General features: G+C 49.6%; 2 protein-coding genes across 5 annotated transcripts; one reads left to right on the plus strand and one right to left on the minus strand.

Annotated features, from left to right (window-relative positions):
• The first annotated feature begins 23 nt into the window (after nt 1–23).
• On the plus strand, nt 24–11,043 carry BUD31 (BUD31 homolog). 3 transcript variants are annotated; one of them, XM_037138198.2, is made up of 6 exons: nt 25–398; nt 1,667–1,800; nt 2,228–2,349; nt 8,885–9,007; nt 9,235–9,401; nt 10,799–11,043. In XM_037138198.2, the coding sequence occupies exons 3-6, from the start codon at nt 2,256–2,258 to the stop codon at nt 10,847–10,849; spliced, it is 435 nt and encodes a 144-aa protein (XP_036994093.1). In that variant the 5' UTR covers nt 25–398; nt 1,667–1,800; nt 2,228–2,255; the 3' UTR covers nt 10,850–11,043. The 3 variants fall into 3 exon arrangements, with proteins under 3 accessions (XP_036994094.1, XP_036994093.1, XP_036994092.1); XM_037138197.2 differs by having other exon boundaries at nt 25–375; XM_037138199.2 differs by lacking the exon at nt 1,667–1,800 and having other exon boundaries at nt 24–375.
• On the minus strand, nt 10,548–25,844 carry PTCD1 (pentatricopeptide repeat domain 1). Of its 2 annotated transcripts, XM_053665313.1 has the most exons (9): nt 25,675–25,844; nt 23,357–23,852; nt 21,124–21,264; nt 20,071–20,289; nt 18,284–18,385; nt 15,623–16,330; nt 14,355–14,471; nt 13,344–13,526; nt 10,548–11,643 (listed from the first exon to the last, which is right to left on the minus strand). In XM_053665313.1, exons 2-9 carry the CDS (start codon nt 23,828–23,830, stop codon nt 11,461–11,463), a joined length of 2,127 nt encoding a protein of 708 aa, XP_053521288.1. In that variant the 5' UTR covers nt 23,831–23,852; nt 25,675–25,844; the 3' UTR covers nt 10,548–11,460. The 2 variants fall into 2 exon arrangements, 1 of the variants encoding a protein (XP_053521288.1); XR_008391625.1 differs by lacking the exons at nt 10,548–11,643; nt 13,344–13,526 and adding an exon at nt 14,709–14,911 and having other exon boundaries at nt 14,383–14,471.
• Between the last annotated feature and the right edge of the window lie 74 nt (nt 25,845–25,918).

Genomic DNA, 25,918 nt, shown 5'->3' on the forward strand with positions numbered 1-25,918 from the left:
GTCCCCACCGCACGCCGCTGCCGCCGCCTCCGCAGCCGCCACGGGGACTGGGAAACCCAGTAAAGCCGGCACACGGAGCTGGGCTGTCCCCCGTGCCGCCTGATTCCAGGCTCGCACGCGTGTTGCCGGGCAACAGCACCCCCAGTCGCCCCTCTGGGGGAGACGCGTATGTCGGCTGGTCAACCCCTGGGAAATAAGGGTAAAAAGGCAACAATGATTCCGGTATTCTATACAGGCCGAGCTGCGGACACCTAAGATAACGCAATATTTGCGCAGGGTGGGGCGGGGCTCCGTAAGGACCTCATCCTGAAGTGATCACCTGGGAAGCGGAAGCGGTGGGGAAAGAAGCGGCGGTCTACGGCGTTAAAGGTTCCGGTGGGTGTCTGATCTTTTCTCGAGTATGTTGGTAATGGCTGGGGTCAGATATCAGAGGTCTGCACTGGCCCAGAGAGCGATCTGGCCCGGGGCGGGTCCGGGCCTCTGGAAAGGGAGGTCGCAGTGAGATCGGAGAGTAGGCGGCCCCTCGGTCGTTTTGAAGAGGGGATGGGAGGCTTGGGGCTTCTCTTGTTTCTTTCTCTCCTCGCTCCCATACACGCCGTTTTTTCTACCGAGTACGTCTTCTGCCAACAAACTGCTTGTTGTAAGCCTGGTTCAGATGCTGTCTGTCTATATTTAAGCCTTTATTTCAGTCCTGGATGTAATGTTTGTCCTCTTTTCCTCCGAAAGCCTTCCCACTCGACGCCTCTCCCAAACGCTACTGTCTCTGTTATATCTCCCGACACCTCTTGATCTAGTTTACCTCCTACCTGTACCTCTCCTGGGAGGTCTTTTCTCGACTCCAAGGCTGGGCCAGGGCCCTCGAATTTCCCTGGGTGATAGCAGAATGGTTATTCTTGTGTCTTTGTACTCCCAGTCCTTGCGTGATGAGGCAGGAACCAGATTCCATCCATCTCTATCTTAAAACGTAGGGAGACAAGTGCAAAGACTATTGATTTGGGGGTCAGGAGCCCCCAGTCAGAGTCAAACGCTGCCAGTTCCCAGCTGTGGGACCTTGACTTTACCATCTGGAGTTTAACTCTTTATCTGTATGGTTGTTAATGGAGAATTCGTGAAAGGAAGCTGTGAGGGTTGGAAGGATTTTGTAAACCGTCTTGCGTCCTACGGAAGGGAGAAGCTGAATGACTTTGGGGGAGAGGAGTCTGCTATACTTAACGATGAAAGATAACCCGAGTTCTCTGCCAACTAGGAAATGCTATGAGATTTGAAAAAAATTATTTTCTATTTGCATTTGGGCTGGACTATTTTTATTATTGTTTTAGTTTTTTGTTGTTGAGTTCAAGTACAGTTGTTTCCATATGGGCTGGACTATTACATGGGCTTTACACGACTTGCCTCTAGGTTGTATGTTTGTTGAGTTTAAAAAGAGACCTTGGCACCCTGATCAGGTGGTTCAGTTGATTGGAACATTGTCCTGTACACAAAAAATATTGTAGATTTGATTCCCGGTTTGGGCACATATACCTAGGTTTGGGGTTCAACCCACTATTGGGGTGTGTATGAGAGGCTATTGATGTTTCCCCCCCCCAAATCAATGAAAGCATATCCTTAGATGAGGATTAAAAAGAGACCTTGGCAATCCAGCTAATCCGCCACTCTCACTTTACAGATGAGACTGAGGACCAGAGAGAGAATGTGACTTCCCAAAGTCACAGAGTATTTGGTAGAGCTGGACAAGAACCTGAGCCTGTAACTGAAGAGACCAGAGATCATTCAGTTACAATCTTGGGAAACAGCCCTAAGGTACTTTGGCTTTATGTGGTCTTTTTCCCTTTTTAAAGGCTCATCCTTTCAACTCCTCCCATACTTCTCACATTGGGTTTGCTTTTTTGCTTTCTATCTCCTTTCTAGATTGTCACCTTCTCAAGGACAGAGGTTATATTTTATTCTTTGTTCTGTGTTCCCAATATCCGGTACAGGGGCAGGCTAATGGTTGGTGTCAGTAATCAATGACAACAGCAAAAACCAATTAAACTCTCATTAAAAGCCAGGCATGTTACATACAATTATAGTTATATTTTCACAATGACCCTATAATGTAGGTTCTATAACCCCATTTTACAGATGCGATAATAGTGTTAGAGAAGTGAATGAGCCCCACAATGGATGCTGGTGAGGGCCTTTGAATGGCTGAGATTCTAAAACTAATTTACTTAATTTTTCCTCTCAGTTCTTTGCAAATTATCTTGTGGAGGAAAATGCCTAAAGTCAAAAGAAGCCGGAAAGCTCCCCCAGATGGCTGGGAGTTGATCGAACCAACACTGGATGAGTTAGATCAAAAGATGAGAGAAGGTGAGTAGAGGACTTCCTGTCTGGGGGGCTGTATCCAAGGGTCATGCCTCTATGGGCCAGGCATAAATGTATGTCTAAATGCAAAGAGACAGCACCAGTATGGCCTCCTGACACTGACATATTTTGTTTGCTTATTGATTCACGGGAATAGAATTAAGTGCCAAAAAGGAAGATAACACTAATGAAAAGGGCCTCAAGAACGTTTTGAGGCCAATTTGCATATATAAATTTTAGGGAATATAGAGGAAATAGTTTGCCTGTAATTACTTAGTGTTTTGGGTTGGGTGTATATTTAATATCATACAAAAATGTATTTATTTGGAAAGTCCTGTGCTTCTTTTCACTTTTTTCTGAAACATTCAGATTTTTCCTTATGGGTTTCTGACAATCTTTTCATCGTCTTTGTTTCTGCGTCATCTACGGGTTTCTAGAATGCACCATCTCACTTCCCTCTAAGTGTATAATCTTGCACTTGCAAATCAGTGTAGTGTACTCTTTTTGGAAGTTTTATTACAAGCCACAAGCATCTTTGGCCTCATATGATCACCTGTGTAACCCTTTATTAAATTGCTTCTTCTTTTTTTTTTTTTTAACCTCACCCAAAAATGTTTATTGGTTTTAGAGAGGAGGGGGGAGAGAAAGAGTATCATTAATATGAAAGAGAAACATTAATCAATTACCTCTTAAATGCACCCCAACTGGGAGGGTCAAACCCCCAACCTGTTTATGTACCCACACCCTTTCAGCATATGAGACAATGCTCCAACCAATTGAGCCACCATGCCAGGGCCTAAATTGCTTTTTAAAGTGATTTTCTTAAGTTTGAGATAACTAACCATTGTTACTGTGGAGTCATACTTCAACAGTAATTACTGAATCAGTGTTAAATTACTTTGCCTCCTTTTTCCAAAACCTCTATTAAATTCTAAAACTTAAAGTAATCAAGATCATTTTGGGCTGAGATTTCTTCCCCAAATAGATCTTTGTTCATAATAAAGGGACTTGGAGAGTACTGTAATAGGTGAGGTTTTATGAGTCCTTAAAAATAAGTCTTCCTTTCTTAATGGATGACTTTTGGGGGGAGAGTATTTAGACCTATGTGATCTTCTTCACCTCCAAAAGAAGTATTCTGCCCTGCCTGGTGTAGCTCAGTGGATTGAGCGCAGGCCTGTGAACCAAAGGATCGCGGTTCAATTCCCAGTCAGGGCATGTGCCTGGGCTGCAGGCCAGTTCCTAGCAGGGGACATATGAGAGGCAACCATATATTGACATTTCTCTCCCTCTCTCCTTCCTTTCCCCTCTAAAGATAAATAAGTAAAATCTTTTTAAAAATTATTTTTAAAAAAGAAGTATTCTTTCTCCCATTTTTACCTAACCATGTAGCCCTTCAGCATTTCTTCGCTTGTCCAGTTTACTCTTACTTCCACTATAAAGAAAACAGAGTGGGTGGCAGGTGGTGCCAGGCGGTGCCAGGCTTGGCTTCGGTGTTGGGAACCGCAGGGAGCTCTGGGAGTGTGGCAGGCTGAAGAGGGCCAGAAGCTGTTTCTTCTGAGCCCGTTTTACCATACTGAATACAGCTTGAGTGTCACCCAATTTGCTAAATTTTTTTCTCCCAAGAGAAGCCGGAAATCCAGTTATTTTATGTAAACTGTTCTAATTTAAAATTCAGACTTTAAAAAATTCTGTGAGAGGAGCCAAACAAAGCCTACCTTTAGCCTGGCTGGGGCTGCCAGCTTCCAGTGCAAGTTTGTTTTATTAACAGTTTTCTTTTACTTATTTTCAGAGAGGGGAAGGGAGGGAGAGAAACACTGGTGTGCAAGAGAAACTTCGGTCGGTTGCCTCTTGCACACCCCCAACTGGTACCTGGCCCACCACCCAGGCGTGCGCCCTGACCAGGCATCAAACTGGGAACCAAACTGGCAGCCCTTTGGTCCAAGGCCAGCACTCGAGCCACACCAGTCAGGGCAGCCATTGCAAGTTTTGCCTGTGGAATCTCTGGCCATGCTTTTAGGCAATGGAAGACCCCCGCATGGCTTTTGCCACAAAGAGGTCTAAAGCCAATGGCATTTCTATGTCTGTTGTCTTGATCTGAGGGCCATTTATAGAACAGTTCACACTGAAGCAGTGTCAGCTGTTTATCTTAGAAGGGAAGATTTCAGCACAACTTCTTGTCTCTTCATATGTCTCTTAGCTCATTATTTAAGTTTTTGTGTAGCCACTCTTGCCCTATAAGTTCCTCCAAAGATGGCTTGATAATGGAGACTGAGGGGCAGAGGTGGGGGAAATTATGTGTGACAGGGGGTTCTATGGGGATTGATAAAGGCACTATGTCTATGGACTGTAACCAGGACTTGAAAATAACTTTGTTTTTATAAGGACTTTAAAGTAGTTGAAGCCCTGGCCGGGAGACTGTTAGTTGGGGCATCATCTTGTACACCAGAAGGTTATGGGTTCAATTCTCAGTCAGGGCACATATGGGAGGCAACTGATTGATATTTCTGTCCTCTCCCCCCCCCACCCACTTCTCTCTCTAAAAAAAAAAAAATCAATAAAACATATCCTCAAGTGAGAATTTTTAAAAATTATGAACCAGTTGAAAATTGAGCATAGTCAGCACTTGCATAATAAACATTTAATTAGGCTTTTTAAGAATAGAACTTCAAAAGAATTGTTGCCCAGGCATGGTTTTGTTTTATTTTAACTGATTTATTTTTAGAGAGAGGTGAAGGGAGGGATAAAGAGCAGGAGAGGAACATTGATGTGAGAGAGAAACACTAATGGGTTGCCTCTCGTGCGTGCCCTGACAAGGCACCGAACCCTCAACCCAGGCATGTGCCCTGACTGGAAATTAAGCCAGCAACCCTTTGCTTTGCCAAGATGACACCCAAACAACTGAGCCATACTGGTCAGGGCTTCTTGCCCAGGTTTTGAAGTTACTGAGCAGTTTCTGGCATTAGCAAAGAGGGAAAAACCTAAGTCTAGACTACAGCATGATGTCCCCTACCTCTGGCCTCTTCATATCCTCATAGTGACAGAACTTTGCATTGCCCACTGAAAGCTGCCTTCTACTTTTGTGTGAACCTACACAAAATATCCAAAAATGTTCACATGATCTTGTCAAAATGGGCCCAAAGGGAGATTTTTTAAGTGCATGATGCTATAATTAAAAGATTGAGCAAAAACTCAAAAGCGTAGGAATGTTCCACTTCCAAGATGTCATCTCGAGGAGCTCCATGCCCCTGCTTTCCACCAGTGGTCTCATCTAACCACGTTGCTTTCTGCACTCTCTACCCAGGTGACCAAATGACTTCTCCAGCCTTGACTCCCACTAGACTCTATACCAGTGGCCTATTGGATGGCCCCATTTAGGTGTCTAAAAACATGTCAAACTTAACATGTCAGAACTAAATCCTCATTCACCCACCCCAAAGATGCTTCCCTTCTCAGGCCACAAACTGTGAAGCTGTCCTTCACTCCCCTCTTCCTTTTATTACTTACTATTACAAGCATCAAAGACATCCAGATTCCTACAAAGGGTGGCAAAACAGAGAGGGAAAATTGTTACAGATAAATAAGACTTGAGACAAATCAACCAAATACAACATCTGGATGTTGTTTAGATCTTAATTCAGACACACAATTGTCAGGTATTTTTGAGGCAATCAGCGAAAATTGAACATGGGCCAAATATGGGATCCTAACAAGGAATAATAATTGGTTTTGTTGGATTGGACATTGGCATTACAGACATTAGTATGTAGAGATTGTAGAGATTCATATGTATTTATGAATGCATTGCTCGATATTTGAGATTCATTTTAAAATACTGTCCCCCCATTCCCAAAAGTGGGGACAACAGGCCCTAACTGGTTAGGCATTGTCCCACAAACCAAAAGTTCGCCAGTTCAATTCCCACTCAGGGCACATGCCTGGATTGAGAGCCAGGTCTCTGGTTGGGGACATGTGAGAGGTAACTGATCAATGTTTCTCTCCCTCTCCTTTCCCCTCCCTTCCCCTCTCTCTAAAAATAAGTAAATAAATTTTTTTTTTTTTACTTATTAAAAAGATAAACTGCAGTGTGTCTTTTTTTTTAAAAATGGGGAGAACAGGACAAAATTAAACTAGCTGTTAGTAATTCTTGAAGTTGAATGATAAGTACTTGGGAGTTCAATAAACTTTTGTGTATATTTGAAATTATTCATAGTGAAATCTTACAAAGTTCATGTATCTAAAATCTGACTCCTTTTATCCCGTCCAGCCCCACCCCCTGGGTCCAGCCGCCCTCACCTCTCATCTGGATTACTGTAATACCCTCCTCCTCCTCTCCCTGCAGTCTCCTCCACAGGGCAGCCAGGGTGATGATTTTAAGTTCAAAGTCACATTGTAACACTGTCTGCTCAGGACCCTCCAGTGGTTCACCTCCTCATGTCCTGTGACCTTCCAGGTCAAACATACTCTAATTCCCAGCTCTTGACCTCCGTCACCTGCCTGTCTCCCTCCCTTACCTCCCAGCCCCCCAGCTGCTCTACTGTTCTTTGGTCCCGAGGGACAGTCCTGCCTCAGGGCCTTTGTGTTGCTGTTGGCACTGTCTCTCAAGCATGTTTGCCCCTCGCTTTTCTTTTTTTTTTTTAATTGAGATACTATTGACATAAAACATTGGTTTTAGTTGTACAACATGATTTGATATATGTATACCTATATTGTAAAGTGATTACCACGATATGTTTAGTGTTAATAAATATCCATCTCCACACATAGTTACATTGTGTGTGTGTGTGTGTGAGAGAGAGAGATAAGAACATTTGAGATAAACTCTCCTAGCAGCTTTCAAATGTACAGTGCAGTATTGCTAACTCTCGTCTCTGCACTGCACGTTACCTCCTCAGGACTTATTTCTGACTAGAAGTTTGTCCCTTTTGACCACCTTCACCCATTTTGCCCACCTCCCAACCCCTCCCCCTTGTTTCTTAAGGTATCTGATTAGATGTCTCCTTTGTGCTTTCTTTCATCACCCATATAAAATGGCAGTCGCTCCTTTCCCCACTTGCCCATCCCCTCCCATGTTTTCTTTTTCTCTGTGGTCATCACCACTTACCACCAGGTGTTGATCCACTTCCCTCCTCCGAAACGAAGCCCTGGGACTGCTCTCCTCACTGCCGTGTCGCGGACTCCCAGAGCAGGGCCTGGCCGACAGCGGGCACACTTACTTGCTGCATCCTCAACACCTGCCTTTTGATTCAGCCACAGAAACCTGTTTGTTGAGCTGAATTACAAATCCTAGGTAATAAAACAGCCTCAAAGTTGGAGAAATAGAAGTAGAGTTTGTTTTGTTTGTTTGTTTTAACCATTCCTTACCTTTTTTTCTCTGCCCTATGAACCAAGAGGAGGTGGTAGGCAGAGATCAACTTGTGCCTGCCAGATTGCCTGTGGCGGGTGCAGGCTGCTGCCTGACCCTGTGTCCACTGATGGAGCAGCTACTTCCTGCAGCCTGCCATGCTGGGAACTTTCAGACGTGTACCGTTTTTTTCCTCTTACCTCTAAAGGATTTGGTTGGGAAATGAAGTTAGAGGCACCTTAAAGATGATTAGGATGCCCATCAGTGGGCCCAAAATTATGTTGAGAAATTATTATACTGCAGGAATACGTCTGGAAGGATAAAGATCAGGGCATTAAATAGAGCTTATCTTTGAATTATTTCTCAAAATCTTTTATTTCTAATGTGTCTAATTAAAAAGGCATTTTAAAATTAAAACAATTATGTTTAAATCACATGGCTTACTCTTTTTGCTCTATTTTTTATTTTAAATAGCTGTATAAGGTATAAATCACATAATGTAAAACTTGCCCTTTCAAAATATTAAAGGGGTGTTTCATGTATTCACATAGTTGAGCAACCATCACCGTCACCAATTTTACATTTCATCGCCCTGGAAAAAAATTACCTCTTAGTGGTCATCCTCCCCCTCCACATCTCCCAGCTCTCAGCAATCAGTAACCCACTTTCTGTCTCCAAAGACAAAGAATCATACAGTAGGTGGGCTTTGGGGGCTAGTTTCTTAGCATGTTTTCAAGGTTCATCCATGTTGTAGCATGCATCAGTACTTCATTCCTTTTTATGACCTAATTATATTCCATTGTATGGCGAGTTTACATTTTATCTGTTTATCAGTGGTGGGCACTGGGGTTGTTTCTGCTTTTTGTGTGCCTGTGCTTCTAGTTCTCTTGGGCACATACCCAGGAGCAGAATTGCTAAGTCACATGATAGCCCTTCTGAATCCTGAAGAACTGCTGGACTGTTTTCCACAGCAGCCACACCCTTTATATTCCTGCCAGCAGCAAACGAGGATTCTGATTTCTCCACATCCTCACTACGTGTTACTGTGTATTTTTTATTGTCATTTTAATTGTAACCACCTTAGTGGGTATGAAGTAGGAGATATTCTTTATTCCTAGTCATTTAAAACAAAAACACTACATCCTGTGCAGAGTAATCCTACCTGCCAAACACAATGATCACGTACCTGTTTCTCCCCAGCTGAAACAGAACCTCATGAGGGAAAGAGGAAAGTGGAATCTCTGTGGCCTATCTTCAGGATCCACCACCAGAAGACGCGCTATATCTTTGACCTCTTCTACAAGCGGAAAGCCATAAGCAGAGGTAGTTGGCTGGATTCTCTGGTGGCCTTTCCAACTTGAGTAGCTTTGAGATCTAATTTAAGTAATGGCTCTATTCTTACAACCCCAACAAGTTTCGTGATTTTTTTACCACTAGAAAAGGGGGGAAGGGGCCAGTGTTGGATACTGTGATGAGAGTAGTGATGGGCTAGGGGTGGGGCGAGCTTTGTTACATCATGGTTTGATGCCCTTTCCCCATCTTTTTGACAGAACTGTATGAATACTGTATTAAAGAAGGCTATGCAGATAAAAACCTGATTGCAAAATGGAAAAAGCAGGGGTATGAGAACTTGTGCTGCCTGCGGTGCATTCAGACACGGGACACCAATTTTGGGACAAACTGCATTTGCCGGGTCCCCAAAAGCAAGCTGGAAGTGGTAATGTCTCTCTCCCTATTGTGTCTGACAGTTAAGTTTGATGTTACTTTCACTTCAGAATTCTGCCTGGGCTCCCACCCACAAGCCCAGAGTGAGCCCCTCTGTCCAGGAAGCCATGCTAGGCACTTTAGCAGTAACCATATTTGCTATGTCTGGGGGCCAGTCTCAAGTCTACCTTGGGGCAAGTTACTGAACTCCATGCCTCATTTATGAAATGGGGGTTATGACACACACCCTTAAGGTGGTTGGGAGGACTGAGTCAGGGAAGGGTAAGCCAGTCAGCAGTGCTCACTCTTCTGCTGCCTTTTTTCAGGCCTCCTTTTTCTCAGTTTGACACTTCAATTACTCTGTATTTCTCCTGTCATCAAAACTCTGTTCCAAAGTAGGCTGGGCGGCTCGGGAATGGTGCTGGGTATGCAGTAGCTGAGCTGAGGGCACAAGCCTCTCTGAACTGGAACTGCAGGAGGCAGAGATGTTACATTAGGGGCCTTTGAGTGCAGCCCGTTGGCTGACTGTTGTGGATCCAGTTGGGAGCTTAGACCAGATTTTCCATCTTCCAGCTCGGCCTTTCACACAGTCATCACAGGGACCCTTTGCAGACTGGTTAGTTTGTACAGTTTTAACTCTGAGCCAAGGGCTTTAGCTTAGTAGGAATCATCTGGAAAGTAAAGGACAGGCATTCTGAGCAGTGGGAAGTGAATGAGGGCTGCCTCGTCCAGGGAAGGTTCTGGGGTGAGTTTCCTGGGGGCAGAGCAGCAGGAGCCCCCCTCTGGGAGCACCAGGATTCCGTGGCAGCGTCCAGTCGGGGGTCCTGCCCCAGCCCAGCCCACTTTGGATTTAGTTGGTTCCACCATCAGATCTTGTTTGCCTAAACAAGTTTTATTCCAAAAAAAAAAAAAAAAAGAGGAAAATAGATATAAACTGCTCTGGGGTCTTCTGTCCACTGGACAGGCCCCTGGCCGGGCCTCAGGCCACACACCTGGCCTGGGGGGACAAGACTGTCCTGCTACCACAGACTCAGGTGCACCCGGCTCTCCCCACACCCTCCCCCAGAGGAGGCCCTGAACAGTGGAAGACCCCTCCCTGCCCCCAGGTCACTGCAGGGCACGTCCTGTTCACTTAGCAGAACAAAAAGAATTACACAGATTTCCCTGCCCCCCTTTTAAGGGGAAAAGTTTAATTTGCATAAATTAAATGTATAGTATCAACAGCAGCTGTTTCATTTTCATAAGGGAACTGAACTTTTGCCATGCCAAACTGTCATAGAGGACTTTCTGAAGGGTTCCCATAGGGAATGACTGTCCAATTGCCAACCTTCTCAGAGTGTGGATTAGTGTGTGGGGAGGGAGGGGTGGAACGCGGGTTGGACGCACCGTCTCAGCTGTCCTCTGTTGCAGGGCCGGATCATCGAGTGCACGCACTGTGGCTGCCGGGGCTGCTCTGGCTGAGGCCCTGGAGCCCTGACCCCTCTCCACCCAGGACTTTGGACTATCACAGGTTTCTGCCTGTCGTGCCACCCCTTTCCTGAGAGCAGCTCTTCTGGTAGAGCAGTGCCCCAGGCCCAAGTTGGAGCATGGTCTCTATGTGTGAAGGCATTGTTGTTCATTAGCTGTAATTTGTAGAAATAAAACTTTTAACCTTGGGCCCTGCGTTAGTTCTTTCAGAGAGCCGGCAGTCTTGCCGCTCAGTGGGAGAGTTCCAGGCCCTTGGGACTTAACCCTTAGGTGCCATGGGACCATGGATCAAGGTCACTGTCCTGATCAGTGATGGGGCTGACAACCTCACAAGTGAGGATGGCCTGAGATGGTGTGCCAAGGTGGGCCAGCTGCACTGTAACCTGCCGTGAATTGGTCAGGCACCCAGGGCCCAGCACCTGTCCTTACATCATTACCATCAGAATACTGCGGTTCTTACTCTGGCTGACCCTGTGCTTGTGTTTGAGGCTACTCCAGTATGTTCACATATCTTTAACGTGAAAGACTCCTAGAGTTGCCACGAAGCACGGTGAGGGCTGTGTACTTAGTTCCAGCCCTGCTGGAGGTCCTCCGGGGCCTCCCCATCACCTGTCCCCAAGGCCTCTATCCACATCAGCCTCAGAGGCAGTGTCTTGGTCCCCCTTGGGCTTGGTCCGGAACTTCTGCCATGGGTGGGGGATTTCCTCTGCTGGCATCGTTTTCAGCCACCGCTTATAATAAGCTCGAAAGCCATCGATCTTCTCCAAGTAGGTGTTTTTCCCTTTGTACTGTAATTAGAAAAGCATGGAATTCAAAGATTAGAGAAACCACAGTTAGAATCACAGCCACTACTACAGCTAATCCCTAACCACAGCAGGTGTCAGGGGCCTCTGGGAAGCTGTGGAAAAGGGAGAGGGCACTGAGACTGAGTATACTAAAGAAAAGTGAAGTGTGAAGCCGTTGCACCATGAGGCAGGTCCAGGTTGCCACCTGCAAACAATCCTTCCTAAGTGTGTGGTATTCTGCTACCTCACCCAGGGACATCTTCCCAGTCCAAGCCAGAATCACTGGGTCCCACCAACTGTGCCCCTGCAGTCTGCTGAGTGCCTCCACCTCAGCACCACCACCACCTTCTGATGTCATCTCAGCACTGTGGTGGTCTCCACGGAGAGGGGGGAAAGAAGAGGAGGAAACTAGCTATACCAGGCAGGTAACCACAAGAAAGCTGGGAGAGGAATGACAGAAAAGACAAAGTATCAGATAAAGACTACATGATTATAAAAGGGTTAATTCAAAAGATTTTAACAATTCTAAACTTGTATGTATCTAATGTTGCCTAAAAGTACGTAGAGAAATACCTGCACAATCCCAAAGAAGTAAATCCACTCATATGGGAGTATGAATGTATGATTTAAATACAATCAGCTCTAAGCACTTTGGTAGTCTGGGGACTGCTGACCACCTGAGAAGACCCTTAGTGGGCCCGACACACAGTGAAGAGACAGTGTACTCACTAGTACATAACTGCCACATGCAACCAACAGGACTAGTATCCAGAATATATAAAAATACTTGAGGAATCAATAAGACTAACAACCAACTGCTCGAAGATGGCCAGCTATGCATACTCTCCACTGCTGCCTCACTAATTCTTACTAAGCCTTCGAAATGACGCTCAGGCACTGCACCTGCACGGCTGTCCCGGACCCCATGCCCCCATAGTTCGGTGTGTCCTTGCCGACCTGTCTCCCCACCCGGCAGATGGTGCTCCTCCAAGCCACAGCTGTCCTGGAGCTCAGCGCAGGGTCTGACTCAGCAGACCTAAAAACTGAACCCCCAGAGCCAGATGTCCTCAGAACAGCATGGGGAGAAGTGGCCATTACAGAGCAGCCTCTGTCACTGCCCTACTGCCAACCCCTTTTCACTCAAAAAGAGTCGTATTGGGTACAGGCAGTGGGCGGGCTCCAGGGATCCAAGTGAGCAAGGCAGGCAGTCCCCACCTCTAGGGGCTCTCAATTTCATGAAGATGAGTTACATGTGCATATGTGAGCACAGGCTGTGAAACGGTGAAAAGGAACAGTGCTGTATGTAATGGGAAAGGGGGCAGCCAGCCAGGTATCTTCTGAAAAAGAGTCATTTAAGCTGAGACCTACAAGAAAAAAAGAAGCCAGTTATACAAAAAAGCAGGGCAGCCCATTCAAGGCAAAGTGAATGCAAAAAGCCTGAGGCAGGAAAGAGGCTGGTGTTGTCGAGAAAGGACAGAAGTCCAGTGGGACTGACAGAGCCAACGAAGGGAAGATGGCCTGAGATGAGAGCTATGTGGACAGGGACTTGCAAGCCACCGTCTAAGGAGTTTGGGATTTCTCTCTCCTAAGGGAAGCCGCTGACAATTTAAAGCAATGGAATGCTAAGCCCAGAAGGCCAGAACCAGGGGTGGGGCAGCACAGGCTAAGAAGAAAATGGGCACATGAGAGCCCAGTGCACATACCCGGTCAAAGGTGGGTGGGTACTGGGCTGCAAACTCCAGTTGGCGGATGACCACTTCATTCACTGGGACTCTGTTCTGCCTCATGTCCTTCAGGATGTCAATGAGATAGGTGTAGTCCAGCTTCTTGAGGGCCGCATTGATGAGGGTGCTGTAGATGTGGGTGTTGGGGGTCATCTGGGATTTCTGGAACATCACAGACATACAATCAATAAGATGATGCAGATTGCTGGGGCAAAGCCTGCTGTGGCATATCCAGCTTGGTGAGCTACCCTGCCAGTCAAGTCTGTCCTGCGGACCAGCAGCCAGGGACAAGGAGGGCAGAATCTCGTAGCAACGATGGGCTTCACTGTCCCCTCCAAAAGGAAAGACCAGGTGCCCCACTCTGTGGGCCCATTCCATATGGCTGAGAACCTTAACCTCTCAGTCCTCAAGAACTTGGGGGTGGGGGTGGGAATGTAGACAACTGTATTTGAACAATTAAAAAAAAAAAAAAACTTAGAGAGAGACAATGTTGCTCTCGGAGGTCAACAGACTCAATAAACCGTAGGTAGGAGACCACCTCTTTGGTTCTTGGCTGTGGCTTTACTGCATCCCTTGCCACGCCCCTGCCCCCCACCCCTGCTCCAAAATTCTGATACATTCCTGCTCTAGTCTACCCTCTGTCCCTCCGGAGTGGTAGGGCTAAGACCTGTCCCCACCCCTCAATCTCACCCACTGTCACCATCTTCAAGACTGTAACATCCCTGCTCTCAATGCCCAATCCTGCTGCAGCTCGCCAGGGTCACCTCCCAAATTGAGCCAATGATCATACTACACTTGAAGCTAGAGTGACCCCGCTCTCTCTGTCCCTGCCCCCGTCCCCCACCACACATACACAATTTATCCTATCTCGGTACAGAGGTTTGGGGAGTTTGGAGGGAACCCCACTTCCCTTCCCCCAGATTTCTTCCTGAGCACCCCCGGAGTGCTCTTCAGCACCGAGGGTCCTGCCCAGACCTGGGCCCCACTCACCTTCATGTCGGCCAACAACTGCAGTCCGTCCTGTGGCCTGTGGCACCCAATGGCTAAACTGCAGAATGTCTGGAGGTTGGGGACGATTCCTCTCTTTGCCAGGACTGGTAGCAGTGCCTGTGGAAACAGACCTGGCATCACCATTAGCCCTGAAAAGAGTCTTCAAGCCCTTGGCAGAACGCTGGCAACCCCACCACAGGGCTCTGCTCCAAGGCCTCAGGCTCCCCCTGCTGGCCACACTGGGCACTGGCCTCGGCCCAGCATTCAAGGGTCCAGGCAGGGTCCTACCCGGTCCCCTCCCAGAGCTGTTCAGCCAGCTCCCCAGAATTCAGCCGCCCTGTAAGTACAACTTGCCTTTCAGCTTGCCTCTCTCCAACACGATGTCCCTTGTCCCTGAATGCCTTTCATATCTTGTCCCTCTCTGCACCTCTGTTGGCCATCCTTCCCTGCACTTGGGCCTTCAATGTCCATGGAGCACCAGGAGCCTTAGAGGCTCCTGCCCTGCGGTCCAGGGTGTAAAACACTGACAATGGTGTGGTAAGTGCTGGCTGAGGAGCCTGGGCAGGAGGTGAGGAAAGGACAGAGGACGCTTGCTCAGCCTGGCTGCGTCAGGGAGGGCCGCAGGGAGAGGCTCTATCACATTAGTGTATGTAGAGGAAGCTGCACCCTGTACTGTAGGCCTGGAGGCAGGGCTGTGTCTTTGTCACCTCTGATGTTCACAAATGCCCAGGTTAGTGCTCTGGCAAATAAGCCATCACATAGAAACATGTCATATGAATGGACAAAATCCCACGAGGGCCCTGGGGTCCCCATCTGTGAAGTAGGGACCACCACACACCAGCAGTGCCTCCGAGTGTGATCGATAAAGAAACAAATGCTGTAGAGATCTCAGAACAGCATCTAGCACAGAGTAAGTGCGATGTTAGTGAGGTGGGGATGGCTGATGGGCAGGGGTGCTCAGAAGCCACCAGCCTCTCAAGCCACATGTACCCATGGCCCCCATGACCCTTGTCAATGCGAGGATATGTTTGGTGTCTGCTCCCAACCAATCTGTGTGCTCCTTGAAGAGGGCAGGGAGTGCGGCTTGCTCAACTCCCAGCTCCTCACCGGAACCCGGCCCAGAACAAGGGCCCTGGACAGTCTGCCCACTAACTGTGGAAGTGGACGGCACAACCGGCACGGAAGCCAGGTCCCACAGCCAGAGGGTCAAAGGAGGAGGGGAGAGAAGGGGCTCCGGCCCAGAGCCTGGAGTCTGCTTCCACACTCACCTTCGCTCCCTCCAGATCGCCCAGCTTGCTCTTCTTCCTCATCAGAGTGTTAAAGAATGTCACATCGGCCTCCACCTGGTGCATGTCCAGGAGGGTCAGCAGCGAGGACTCTGCAGGGCTACCAGGATCTACCACCTCAGCCAGTAGCGTGAGGGTTTTGATGTCAGGCCGGAGCCCGTGCTCTGCCATCTTGCCCAGGAAGCCCTCCAGGCCCCCCATCAAGGCCAGCCTGTCAGCTGGGGTGGTCACAGTCCCAAAAGAGACCACAGTCGGGGGAACTGCCCCAAGAGTCAGAAGGTTGACCTCCAGCCCCCAGAGAGGCAGCTCTGAGGCCACAGGGGCAAGGGCCACAGTGTGCTCACAGTCCACCTTGGTTTCCACCTCGGGCTGGGCCTTGCTGGGGACTCTGGCCTCTTGAGGCTCTGGAGGCCTCTCATGTGCCTGAGAAGGTTCCAGAAACAGCTGTCTCTCCAGGGTCTCCACATGCAACCTGGCTGACATGCTGTCAACTGTCCCGGCCTGGGCCTTCCTCCTCGCCTGCCGTCCACGTGCTGGGGGCTGGAGTGACACCACCTCTTCCCTGGGCCTCAGAAGCAGCGCTGAGGCCACTTCTGGGTCTCCCAGGCCGCAGTCCCGAGCTGCCCCCAATAGTAGGTTGTAACCATACCGGGTTGGCTGGAGCCCAAGACTCAGCATTTGCCTCCACACCTGCCAGGGAGAAACAAGCCTCAGCTCCCCGCTCCCTCTAAGAAGGGAGCAAGCACTGAGAGTCAGCAGCCAGCTGGCAACACAAAGGGTACAGGAAGAACCCAGAGAGTATCTGACCCCACATCGGGCTCTGGGTAACGAGGAATCCTAAGAATCTGGGGGCTTCACGGGAAACTCCAGGGGGATACCACTCCTTTCTTCCCTTTAGCTCATCCCAAAAGTCTTCTCACAGTTTCATCCCTCTGCCCTCACTCACTGTCCCTGTACTATGGAACAGGCTTTGCCCTAGGGCCCTGCCCGGCCCTGTACTCCCCTGGGGATTAATGGCCAGAGATGCTAGGTTCTGGAAGAGTCCAGGCCAACTTAAGGACTGGATTCAGCTGCACTTCCTTAGTGCCCACTGCACACCCTGCCCCAGGCAGCTTGCTCACACTGGAGAGCACGAGGCAGATGCGGGTGGACGGGCTCAGCCAGGCTGTGGGCTGAGGCAGCCCCATTTCCTCATGAGATGCAATCAGTTTCATTCCCACAGCACAGTGTCTAGTATGCTCTGTGTGTTCTCCAAAAAGCTCTGTTCTCGTCATGTCTGCTGACAGACCCTGAGACAGCACCACAGGGACTCGAGGTGTCACTTCTTCTTTGTCTCTGCACAACAGAAGGCCATACTCAGTGGACCTAGGGCTCCGATTTCCTGCCCTCAACAGGGACCAGTGCACAGGTGAGGCAGGGGCTGTAAGGCCCAGGTGGGCACAACTAGCAAAAAGGCTGCTATCCACCGGACAGGGTCTTGGCAGGCACCTCCCCATGGAGCATCGACAAAACCGAGTTTTAGCAGGGACCCTACCCCACGGGACCTGTGACAGGGATTCTGACTTGAGTCAGATGAACCTCAGTTTAAATCCCAGCTCCACTGCTTGGTGGCTGTGGGACCTCAGACAAGTTACTTAACCTCGGGGAGCCTCGGTGTAAAACAAAACTAATGGTGCCCAGCTCCAGCACTTTAACGAGTACAAGACACTGTGCACAGCTGCTAGTATTATAGACTATTTCTAACTAGAACAGACCTAGGCCAAAAAAGAAGAACTAGGTCTTGGCCACTTTTCACTATAAAGCTTGCTGATGGCCAAAGCATGGCCAGTGGCCACTCCTTCCAGGAAGTCTGAATAGGGGAGGCAAACATTTGGCCCAGGGCTGGCCCAGATTATTGCGCTTGAACTCTGTGTGAACGAGCTACCCAGAGATCTTGTTGAAATGCTGATCTGGATGCAGAGAAGGGTGGCAGTTCTGAGACCCTGGCAAGGCCCAGGTGAGGCTGGTGCTGCTGGTCTGTGGGCTGCCCCTAACGTCAGAGGCTCTGAGTGAGCTGCAGGTCCTTCCCACACTGAGGAGCTAGAACAACTGTGTGTGGCACCACTGCTAATATGCCTATCCACTTGATGAGTGGAGTTCTTACTGGAAATCTAAGGTGGGATTAGAGCAGGATGTCTTGATTTTGATGCCTGGGAGACTCTCCCAGGACTTCATGCGACTCCTGGGGCTCCTTCCCCTGCAGAGACGGAGATCTGGGGGAGGCGGAGGAGCAAGTGCCCCAGGTGGGTGTGCTGCAGGCACTCAGGGACCATAAGCTTAGCGGATGCAGGCTGACTGCACAGAGGTCTTCTGAGAAGGGAGGGAGAGCGTGGGCTGGCTGTGCCCTGGCTCTCGGGGCAGGGAGCCTCCAGACCACCTCCAAGGTCCCCCTCTCCCCATCTGTAAGGCGAGGTGGGACAGAGGAGCACTGTGCTCTGGGAAGGCCGCAATACTGCAAGTATAAAAACACTCAGCCCAGGGCAGTAGCAGGAGCTCAAGAAACTCACACAGGATCATCACCTGCACTGGGCACACTACTGGGGTGGGGCTGGGGGTGGGGGTGGAGACAGGAGAGGCAGAAAGGCAGAGCCAGGAGGCACAGACCTGTAGGGCGTATCGGAAGCCTGCCTTCTTGTCCTGGATGCAGCCCATAAGCAGCAAGCTGAAGGTCTCTTCTGTGACTGCATGCCCTTTACGAACAATCTCCTGAGACAGGGAACAAAGAAGCCCCGTGGAAATCTGTGGCAGAGCCCAGACCCGCCTGATGGGTCTGATTCAGGACAGATACTCCTGGGGAAGGCTCTGAGGTCAGCTCCGACCCAGCTCCTGAGCAAAGCTGTCCAGCTGATGCCCGCACTTCCTCCCCTTCTCTTTCCTGGGTCTCTCTTCCCAGCTGCTCCTACCACTTCTATACGGCGCCTCCACAAAGGCCACCCAGTGATCACTTTTAGCCCCTGTATTCGAAGCTTTAGAATTGCAGGGCCAGCATCAAGTCCCAGCCACGGGAGAGTGGCCAGGCTCCCTGGCCTGTTTCCTCACCTGTGGAGTAGGATCACAGGCAGGGTTTGCCTTGGAGGGTCCTTGGAACAACCACATGGAACAGCGTGGCGGCTGCACAGAGCCAGCACTCATGGCACTGGTCATCGCCGGGTCTCTCTCAGGCCAGGTGGGGTGGCCCACTCCCCCTACCTCTCAGCACCTCAGGGTCTCCTCCTCCGGCCTGTCTTCCTCTGTCTCTCTAGTCAGCAGAGGTGCCCCCACCCCACTGCTGCCATGTTCCTGCCACCCGCTCTGTTGCCAACCACCCGAGTGGAGTTTCAGTCTGTGCGCGCGCGCGCTCTCTCTCTCGCACACTCGCAGCTTCCCCCATCAGCCAGAGTAACCTGCCTGAGACACCCGACCACCTGACCGCTCTGCACAGCTCAGGCCAGAGGCCCGTCGGCCACACTTCTGCCAGAAGCTTCAGGTACTGGCCTCGCCCACAGCGCCCTTTGGAGGGATGTGTTCCCCACAGGGAGGTCTCCAGGCTCAAGACCCCATGACCCTGCCTGTCCAGCAGGGCAGGCCCACTCAAGGGAACCAACCCAGGGGCTGGCCAAACGCTGCTCTGCACCACGCGGTGCCCGGACACGGGTCCTCGACCAGGGCCTCTCTCCTGGGAGGGGCAGGTGGGGCCTCACTACACGCAGTGAGGAAGAGCGTCAGCCGGCGATGTGAGGAGTAGGACAGAAAGTCGGTCACTCTGGGTAGAGGGTAAGAACAGAGAGTGAGAAACGCCTGAGGGAAGAGTATGAGGGAAAGGCTGCCGAGGCCCCGGTTCTGCTAAGGTTTGGCTGTGGCAACCCAGAGCCCTCCCTGCCTCCCACGAGCCTTCGTTTCAGCGTTAACTCACACCTGTCTTGCTTCCTTGCAACCACCACCCCACTCATGGCGCTCCCTGCTCAAACCCTGTCCTGGTCTCCTCTGTAACCTGGAAATAAAAAACCCTCGAAGGTCCTGGCCAGGAGGTTCAGTTGGTTGGAGTGTCATCCTGTACAATAAAAGGTCGTGGGTTCACTTCCTGGTCAGGGCACAGGCCGGGGTTGCAGGCTAGGTCCCCGGTTGAAGGTGTATGAGAGGCAAGCGGTCGGTTGATGTCTCCTGCACACACTGATGTTTCTCTCCCTCTCTCCCTTCCCCTCTCTCTAAAAATAAAGAAATAAAATCTCCAACAGTAAAGAAATCTGACAAGCAGGGTCTCGTCAGATTCATCTGTGAACCCCAGAGCCCAGCACGGGACCCGTCTCGCTGGTCTCCACACCCTCTTGTGTGAGGGACACAGATGGCCACAGCCCCGCACTGCTGCACGGGCCAGGTCCCAGGCAGGAGGCAGGAAGGAACGGCATCCCCACCTTGAACACATCGAGGCACATCCTAAGGTCTGCACACTTGGCGGCCGTCTTCAGCAGCGCGTGATACGTTTTCAAGTTGAGCTGGAAGTTTCTGGCCTGGAGCTGCTGCCGAAGCCTCAGGGCACTCTGCAGAGCAGAGTCCTTCCAGGGGGACTCCGCACAGACATTGAACAGGGCTGTGTAGGTGGCATCTGAGGGCTCCAGGTCCCGCTTTTTCATCTGCAGAGATGGGGAGAAACGTGGAGGTGGCTCCAGGGTCAGCTGGACACACGGGTGACAGCCAGCCCAAGAAAGCTAGAGAGGACTCAGTACTGCATTCAGCAGGCCTGGGAGCAGGGCCTGCACTACGCAGAGCCGAGTGACACAGCAGAGCTCAGCTTTCCAAACCCGACTCAGCCGGAGGGACTCTGAAAACTGACCGCACACCTCAGTTTCGCCAAATAGAAAACCATCCTCCCCATGGCCCTGAGGTGCTTTAGGCAGGGTCTCCTTGGTGCTCCTACCCTCTGGCCCTGAGGTGGATCCAGCCTGGGAAAGGGTGGGAGGTAACAATCAAAGCCCAGTTCCAATATTTACTAACTGAAGGGTATGGGCAAGTTAGTTCCTCATTGGAAAAAAAAACAGGAATGATACCCTCACCTGGAAAGGTCGCAAGGGTAGGGTAAGGGAGTGGCAGCAGTCAGGGCCAGGTACTGCAACACACCTCAAACCATCTTCCAAGAGAAATAAAAGCCTTTTTCAAAGGACCAACTTTGGAAGAAAGGTGTACGTGTGCATGTGTGTGGGGTGAGGACAGCAGTGGAAAAAGAAGGGATGGGTGGGGCCTGCCACAGTCCAGGCAGATGCTGGAGGACTTTCCATGCAATCTCCTGCAATTATGCAAGATCACTCCCATTTCACAGATGACAAAACTGAGGTTGGGGAGGTTAAATCATTTGCTCAGAGTCAGGTACTAGCAAGTGACACATTCAGGTTCTACGCCTGACCGTTTTTGGTCCCCAAACCCATGCTCTTTAGAGTCTGCCCCTGCCACCGCGATGCCCCCCGACTCACGTCATTGTAGAGCCTGAAGGCCTTCTTCAGGTAGCCGGCCCGCCCGCAGCCCCCAATCAGCACCGTGTAGTTGCACTCGAGGGGCTGGAGTCGCTCTTCCTTCAGCATCTGCCTCTCAAACAGGTCCAGGGCCTCCGCCAACTAGGGAAGGAAGGAGCAAACAAGGGAGGAGGCTCAGGGTGGCCTCAGAGACCCTCAGCAGAGGGAGGGAGTTTGAGATTGAGTGACCCTCACGGAGCCCAAGACCAGATATGCCCAGGAGCCAAACACCCACCCTGAGCCTCTGCCACCAGCCTCTTGGTCCCTGTGCTCTGTGGCATGGGAGCTTTGTGGTAGCCAGGAAGGAAAGCCCACTGGACTCCCACCACCTGCAGGAGCTCTCAACCCCACTGCCATGGCTACTTTCCCTCCAGCCACAGGCTGAACTCCTTGAGAGTAGGGACCAAAGATGCCTTGGTCTCTCTGTGGGGCTATTGCGGAGTCAAGGCCTGGCACTCAGAAAGCCTCAAAAATGTTAATTCTATGGATCTCAGGACCCATTTTGCCCTTGCTTCCTTGGTGACCCATCCATAGTGCCTGCCCCCTGGGTCTGAGCTGGATGGGAGGCTGGGCTCTGGTCAGTTTGGCGGGCATGCTCAGAGCCACTGTACTGCACAATCGCAAGGGGCCATTCACAGCGACAGCACCCTGACATGGTGTCCAGCAGCAGCCCTGGCTGACTAGCTTCTTCCGACTGCAAACTCCCTTGGCCCACAGCTGTCTCTGCCACACTCCCACCTGTAAACCCATTCCCCTTTGACTCCTTAGTCACTCTTTTACTTATTTTTTCATCCATTCATTCAACCAGTTGTCACTGAGTCCTACTACATGCCAGGCAAAATCTATTTGCTGGGAGGGAGCTCCCTCACGGAGCTCATCTTCTAATCTGGAAAGATAGACACCAAATGAGATAACTAAGAACAATATCTAGAATGTCAAGTGGTGGCAGGTGCTATAAACACAAAAGAAGCAGTGAAGTGCTAGAAGAAGGGTGTGGGAGATTCAGCTTTAGAGATGACAGCCAAGCAGGACCTCAGAAAGTGACAGGTGAACAAAGATCTGAAGGTGGTGAGCGAAGAAACACCATGGCTGTCTGAGGGAACAGCCGCTGCAAAGGCCCTGGGGCAGGAGTGTACCTGGGAGTTGAAGGTGCAAAGCAGAGTCTGGGGTGGGTGCAAGAGGGTAAGTGGGGGGATGAGGGTGGCAAGGTAAGGGGGGGGGGGGATACGTGGAAGGGGGTGGTGGCAGATCTTGCAGGTTTCATAAGCCATTGTAAGGACTCTGCTTCTCTTTATTTCTCAACTTTCATTATGAAAAATTTCAAAAGTACACAAAAGTGGAGAGAACTGTGTTAACACAATGAATACTAACGTTTGGCCAACCTTGTCTCATCTATACCTTGCACTTCCTCTCTAAACAGAATTTTTTTCAAGCAAATTCCAGACATCCTTTCACTTACAAAATCTTCAACACATTCCTCTAAGAGAATTTTAAACATAAATGAAATGTCATTAGCAATACCTAAGGAAGTAAACATCTTCAGTGTCATTGACTACGTTAGGAGTTTGGGAGGAAGGAGTAACACTATCTGCTTTATGCTTTAACAGAACGGCTCTGAGCTGTGAGCCAGCATCTGGGCAGGAGGTGGCATGAGTGGGGGGGAGCCCTGGGACAGGTGGAATAGCTGAGGTGGGCGAGCAGAAGGCTAGGCCTGGGCGCTCAGCAGTGCTGTTGTGAGAAGTATTAGGACTGACAACATTCTGCAGTTAGAGCTGGTGAGAGAAAGAGGAGTTAGGAATGATCTGAAGGCATTTGGCCTGGGCAAAGGGAATAATGGGGCTGCCATTTAGTGAGATGAAGGAAGTGTAGGGAAACCAAGGTTGGGAACAAAAATGTCAGGTCAGTGTGAGTAGGAGAAAGGGAGATGGTGAGCGGAAAGCTAGGTACGCAGATCGGGAATCCACAGGAAGTCTGGGCTGGAGATTCAAATGCGAGAGCTACAATGAAGAGAGCACTGAAAGCCAGGAGGTCGGCGGGTCACTGGTACAGTTCCCAGAGTGTGTGAAGACAGAGGAGAGAAGAACCCTGAGCACCCCTGCCTTTAGAGATTGAAAAGGTAGGGCAGCCCCTCACAAAGTACTGAGCATCCAGGGATGTTGGAGCCAGGAGCAGCAGAATCCAAAGGTTCCCTCACCTTTCCTTCCTTGATCAGGTGTTTGCACTGAAAAAAGTACCAGTAAGGGGTGTTTCTCCGGCCCTGCCATGATTTTGGTTCCAGCTCCCTTTCGTCATCTTCACATTGTTCCCTAAGCCGTAGGTTATACAACTGGTCCGTCGATTTGCGGAACATTCTCCGGGAGGAGTATTTATCAGAGAGAGTCCCAAAGTTCTCTTCCTCCTCTTCCTCCTGGGTGGCCACGGAGCTGGGCTGGCTTGGGTCAGAGCTGAGGCTGCGTGTGTTCTTCTGGCTCCCTTGGTGGAGGGGCAGCTGAGAGAGGGAGCTGCTGAAGGCTGCTGGTGTTGGCCCAGTCAGCCCCATGGCCCTCAGCCATGCAGGCCCATGCCTACCTCCTGCACCCCTGGCTCTGAGAAGGTCAAGGTGTTGCAGGATGGACAGTCCCAGGGGGCGGGGACTGGAGAAGAGCCGGGCAAGTCTCACCAGGTCCATCTCTGGCTTTTACCTCCAAGGCCTGGCATAGATCAGAAAAATAATGAAGTCAACTCATGTTCATAGTGCAAAAAGGCAAAAACAAGATAGAGAAGTGGTTACAAGCCATGAGCCCTGAGGTTAGAAGCCTAGGTTCTGACTTAAGCTCGGTCAAAAATGATCCACAAGTCCCTAGGCACTCACTGCTCTGGCTTCAATCTCCTCACACTGGAACTGTGTTAACTATAACATCACCCACACAGCACTGTTTGAATGAGGCGATGACTCAATGAGGTCTCAGATATATAGCATTCAGCACAGTAGGCACTTAAAGATGTTAGCTAGTGATATTACCAAGCCATAATCTAATAGCACGGGTGCTGAAATGAGATCTGAGATTGAGACCTGACCAGAGTTGCTAACCATAACCATTACTTGACCTTTCTGTGCATCAGTTTCTTCAGCTGTAAAATGAGAATAACCCCACTCGCCTCACCACAAGGTTAAAGTATTAGATACGGTTTTTTAGCACAATGCCTGACATTTAATAGGTGTTCAAAAATTGCAGCTATTATCATTTATTATTAGGAAAAAATGTTGGCATTTTGGGTCACTGCCCAGGAAAGCTAATTCAAACACTTCTTTTCTGCAGAAACTTGTGGACAAATGAGTTAGAGCTGTGCTGTACAATACAGTAGCCACATGAAACGTGAAAATGAGCACACTGAACAAGGTGAGCACATGAAACATGGAAATCACACCAGATTTCAAAGACTTCTCACAAAAAGATGTAAAATACACAATTATTTTACATGTTGAAATGACAATATTTTAGATACATTGAGCTAAAGAAAATTTAATACTTCACAGTTTCTTTTTATTTAATGTGGCTACTTGAAAATTTAAAATTACAACATGCTCTCACTATACTGCTGTTGGATAGTGTGCTAGGCTAGAAGTCATGCTCTGCATACTTGAAACTGTTTCATAAAAATATATCAAAATAACCAGCATGAAAATACTTTAAGGTCTAGTTATATCAGATGACTGTAGGAAAGATCTGAGGTGACAGCAGATTGAACAGATTAATAACCAAGGCCCAGGGAGGAATGACTTGCTGGGGGCCCTGCACCAGTGTCATGGGCCAGGCTGGTCAGCTGTGGAGATGAGCTGGCTTTGATCTCATGTCAAGGACAGCCTCTTAACAGCCTAGTTACACTAATGCAGAAGACCTTTACCATTCCATGTCTGATGAAGCCTGCAACTCCAATAGAAACATAACAGGAGCACATATGTAATTTTAAATGTTCAAGTGACCACATTAAAGTGTTTACCTGCATTCAACGCAATACATAGGATTACAAAAAATATATCGAAATATGTATCAAATGTTTTAAATACAAACTTACGCTATAGTAGGATATGCGCTTTTTTTCAACATACTAAAAACAAGATCCTGTCATGTCCAAGAGTGATGAGTGGAAATGACAGCTGTAGTAGTTGCAGATAACTTTATCATTTACAATCACTTGAAATCACGATTTAGTTTTGAGCACTGCTAACACTACTCATTAGTCATGGAAGGAAATGCTCAATTTCTCAGGAGCAATAAAGGTGTAATTTTCTTCCTACCCAAGTCCATTAACCTGCCCAGGCTAATACTAACTCCTGAATTAGAAATACAGTCTCTCTCTTCCCTCTCTCCGGGGCTTCAAGCCACCCCCAACCTCTCCGCATTGGCCTTCAGAGCCTCGGCTTCCTCCCCGCTTAAGCCCCCAGCTTAACCCTGCCTGCAACACTCGTTGCCCCTCCGGCTTGTCCCCGCCGGAATCCTGGGCTCCTGTGAAGGCCAAATAGGAACTCACTCCGAGTCCAGCCAGTGAACGCGGGCCGGGTGCCCCGTCGAACCCGCCCGGGCCGTCGGCCGCCTCGCCTCTCTGCGCGTAGAACCCACTTCTCCCTCCCCTCCACCCTCGGTGACAAAAACCAGGCAGAGCCAGTGCAGACGCAGAGTGCGTTGCGAACTTCCCGCACGTGGTTACAAGTTAGACTGACGTTCGGCTGGCAGATAGCCGATCCTAGCAGAGCGGCCCCTACTCCGCGCTCGAT

This window comes from Artibeus jamaicensis, unplaced genomic scaffold (assembly GCF_021234435.1).
Source record: "Artibeus jamaicensis isolate MK-2021 breed Jamaican fruit bat unplaced genomic scaffold, CSHL_Jam_final contig_402, whole genome shotgun sequence".
Taxonomy (NCBI): Eukaryota; Metazoa; Chordata; class Mammalia; order Chiroptera; family Phyllostomidae; genus Artibeus; species Artibeus jamaicensis.

Coding starts and splice junctions, on each gene's coding strand:
- BUD31 (XM_037138199.2), top strand. CDS start 2,256: ATGCCTAAAGTCAAAAGAAGCCGGAAAGCTCCCCCAGATGGCTGGGAG. Junction 2,350..8,884: donor AGATCAAAAGATGAGAGAAG/GTGAGTAGAGGA, acceptor GTTTCTCCCCAG/CTGAAACAGAACCTCATGAG. Junction 9,402..10,798: donor CCAAAAGCAAGCTGGAAGTG/GTAATGTCTCTC, acceptor CCTCTGTTGCAG/GGCCGGATCATCGAGTGCAC.
- PTCD1 (XM_053665313.1), bottom strand. CDS start 23,830: ATGGACCTGGTGAGACTTGCCCGGCTCTTCTCCAGTCCCCGCCCCCTG. Junction 16,331..18,283: donor GCTTCCGATACGCCCTACAG/GTCTGTGCCTCC, acceptor TCTCCCTGGCAG/GTGTGGAGGCAAATGCTGAG. Junction 14,472..15,622: donor GCGATCTGGAGGGAGCGAAG/GTGAGTGTGGAA, acceptor CTGTTTCCACAG/GCACTGCTACCAGTCCTGGC.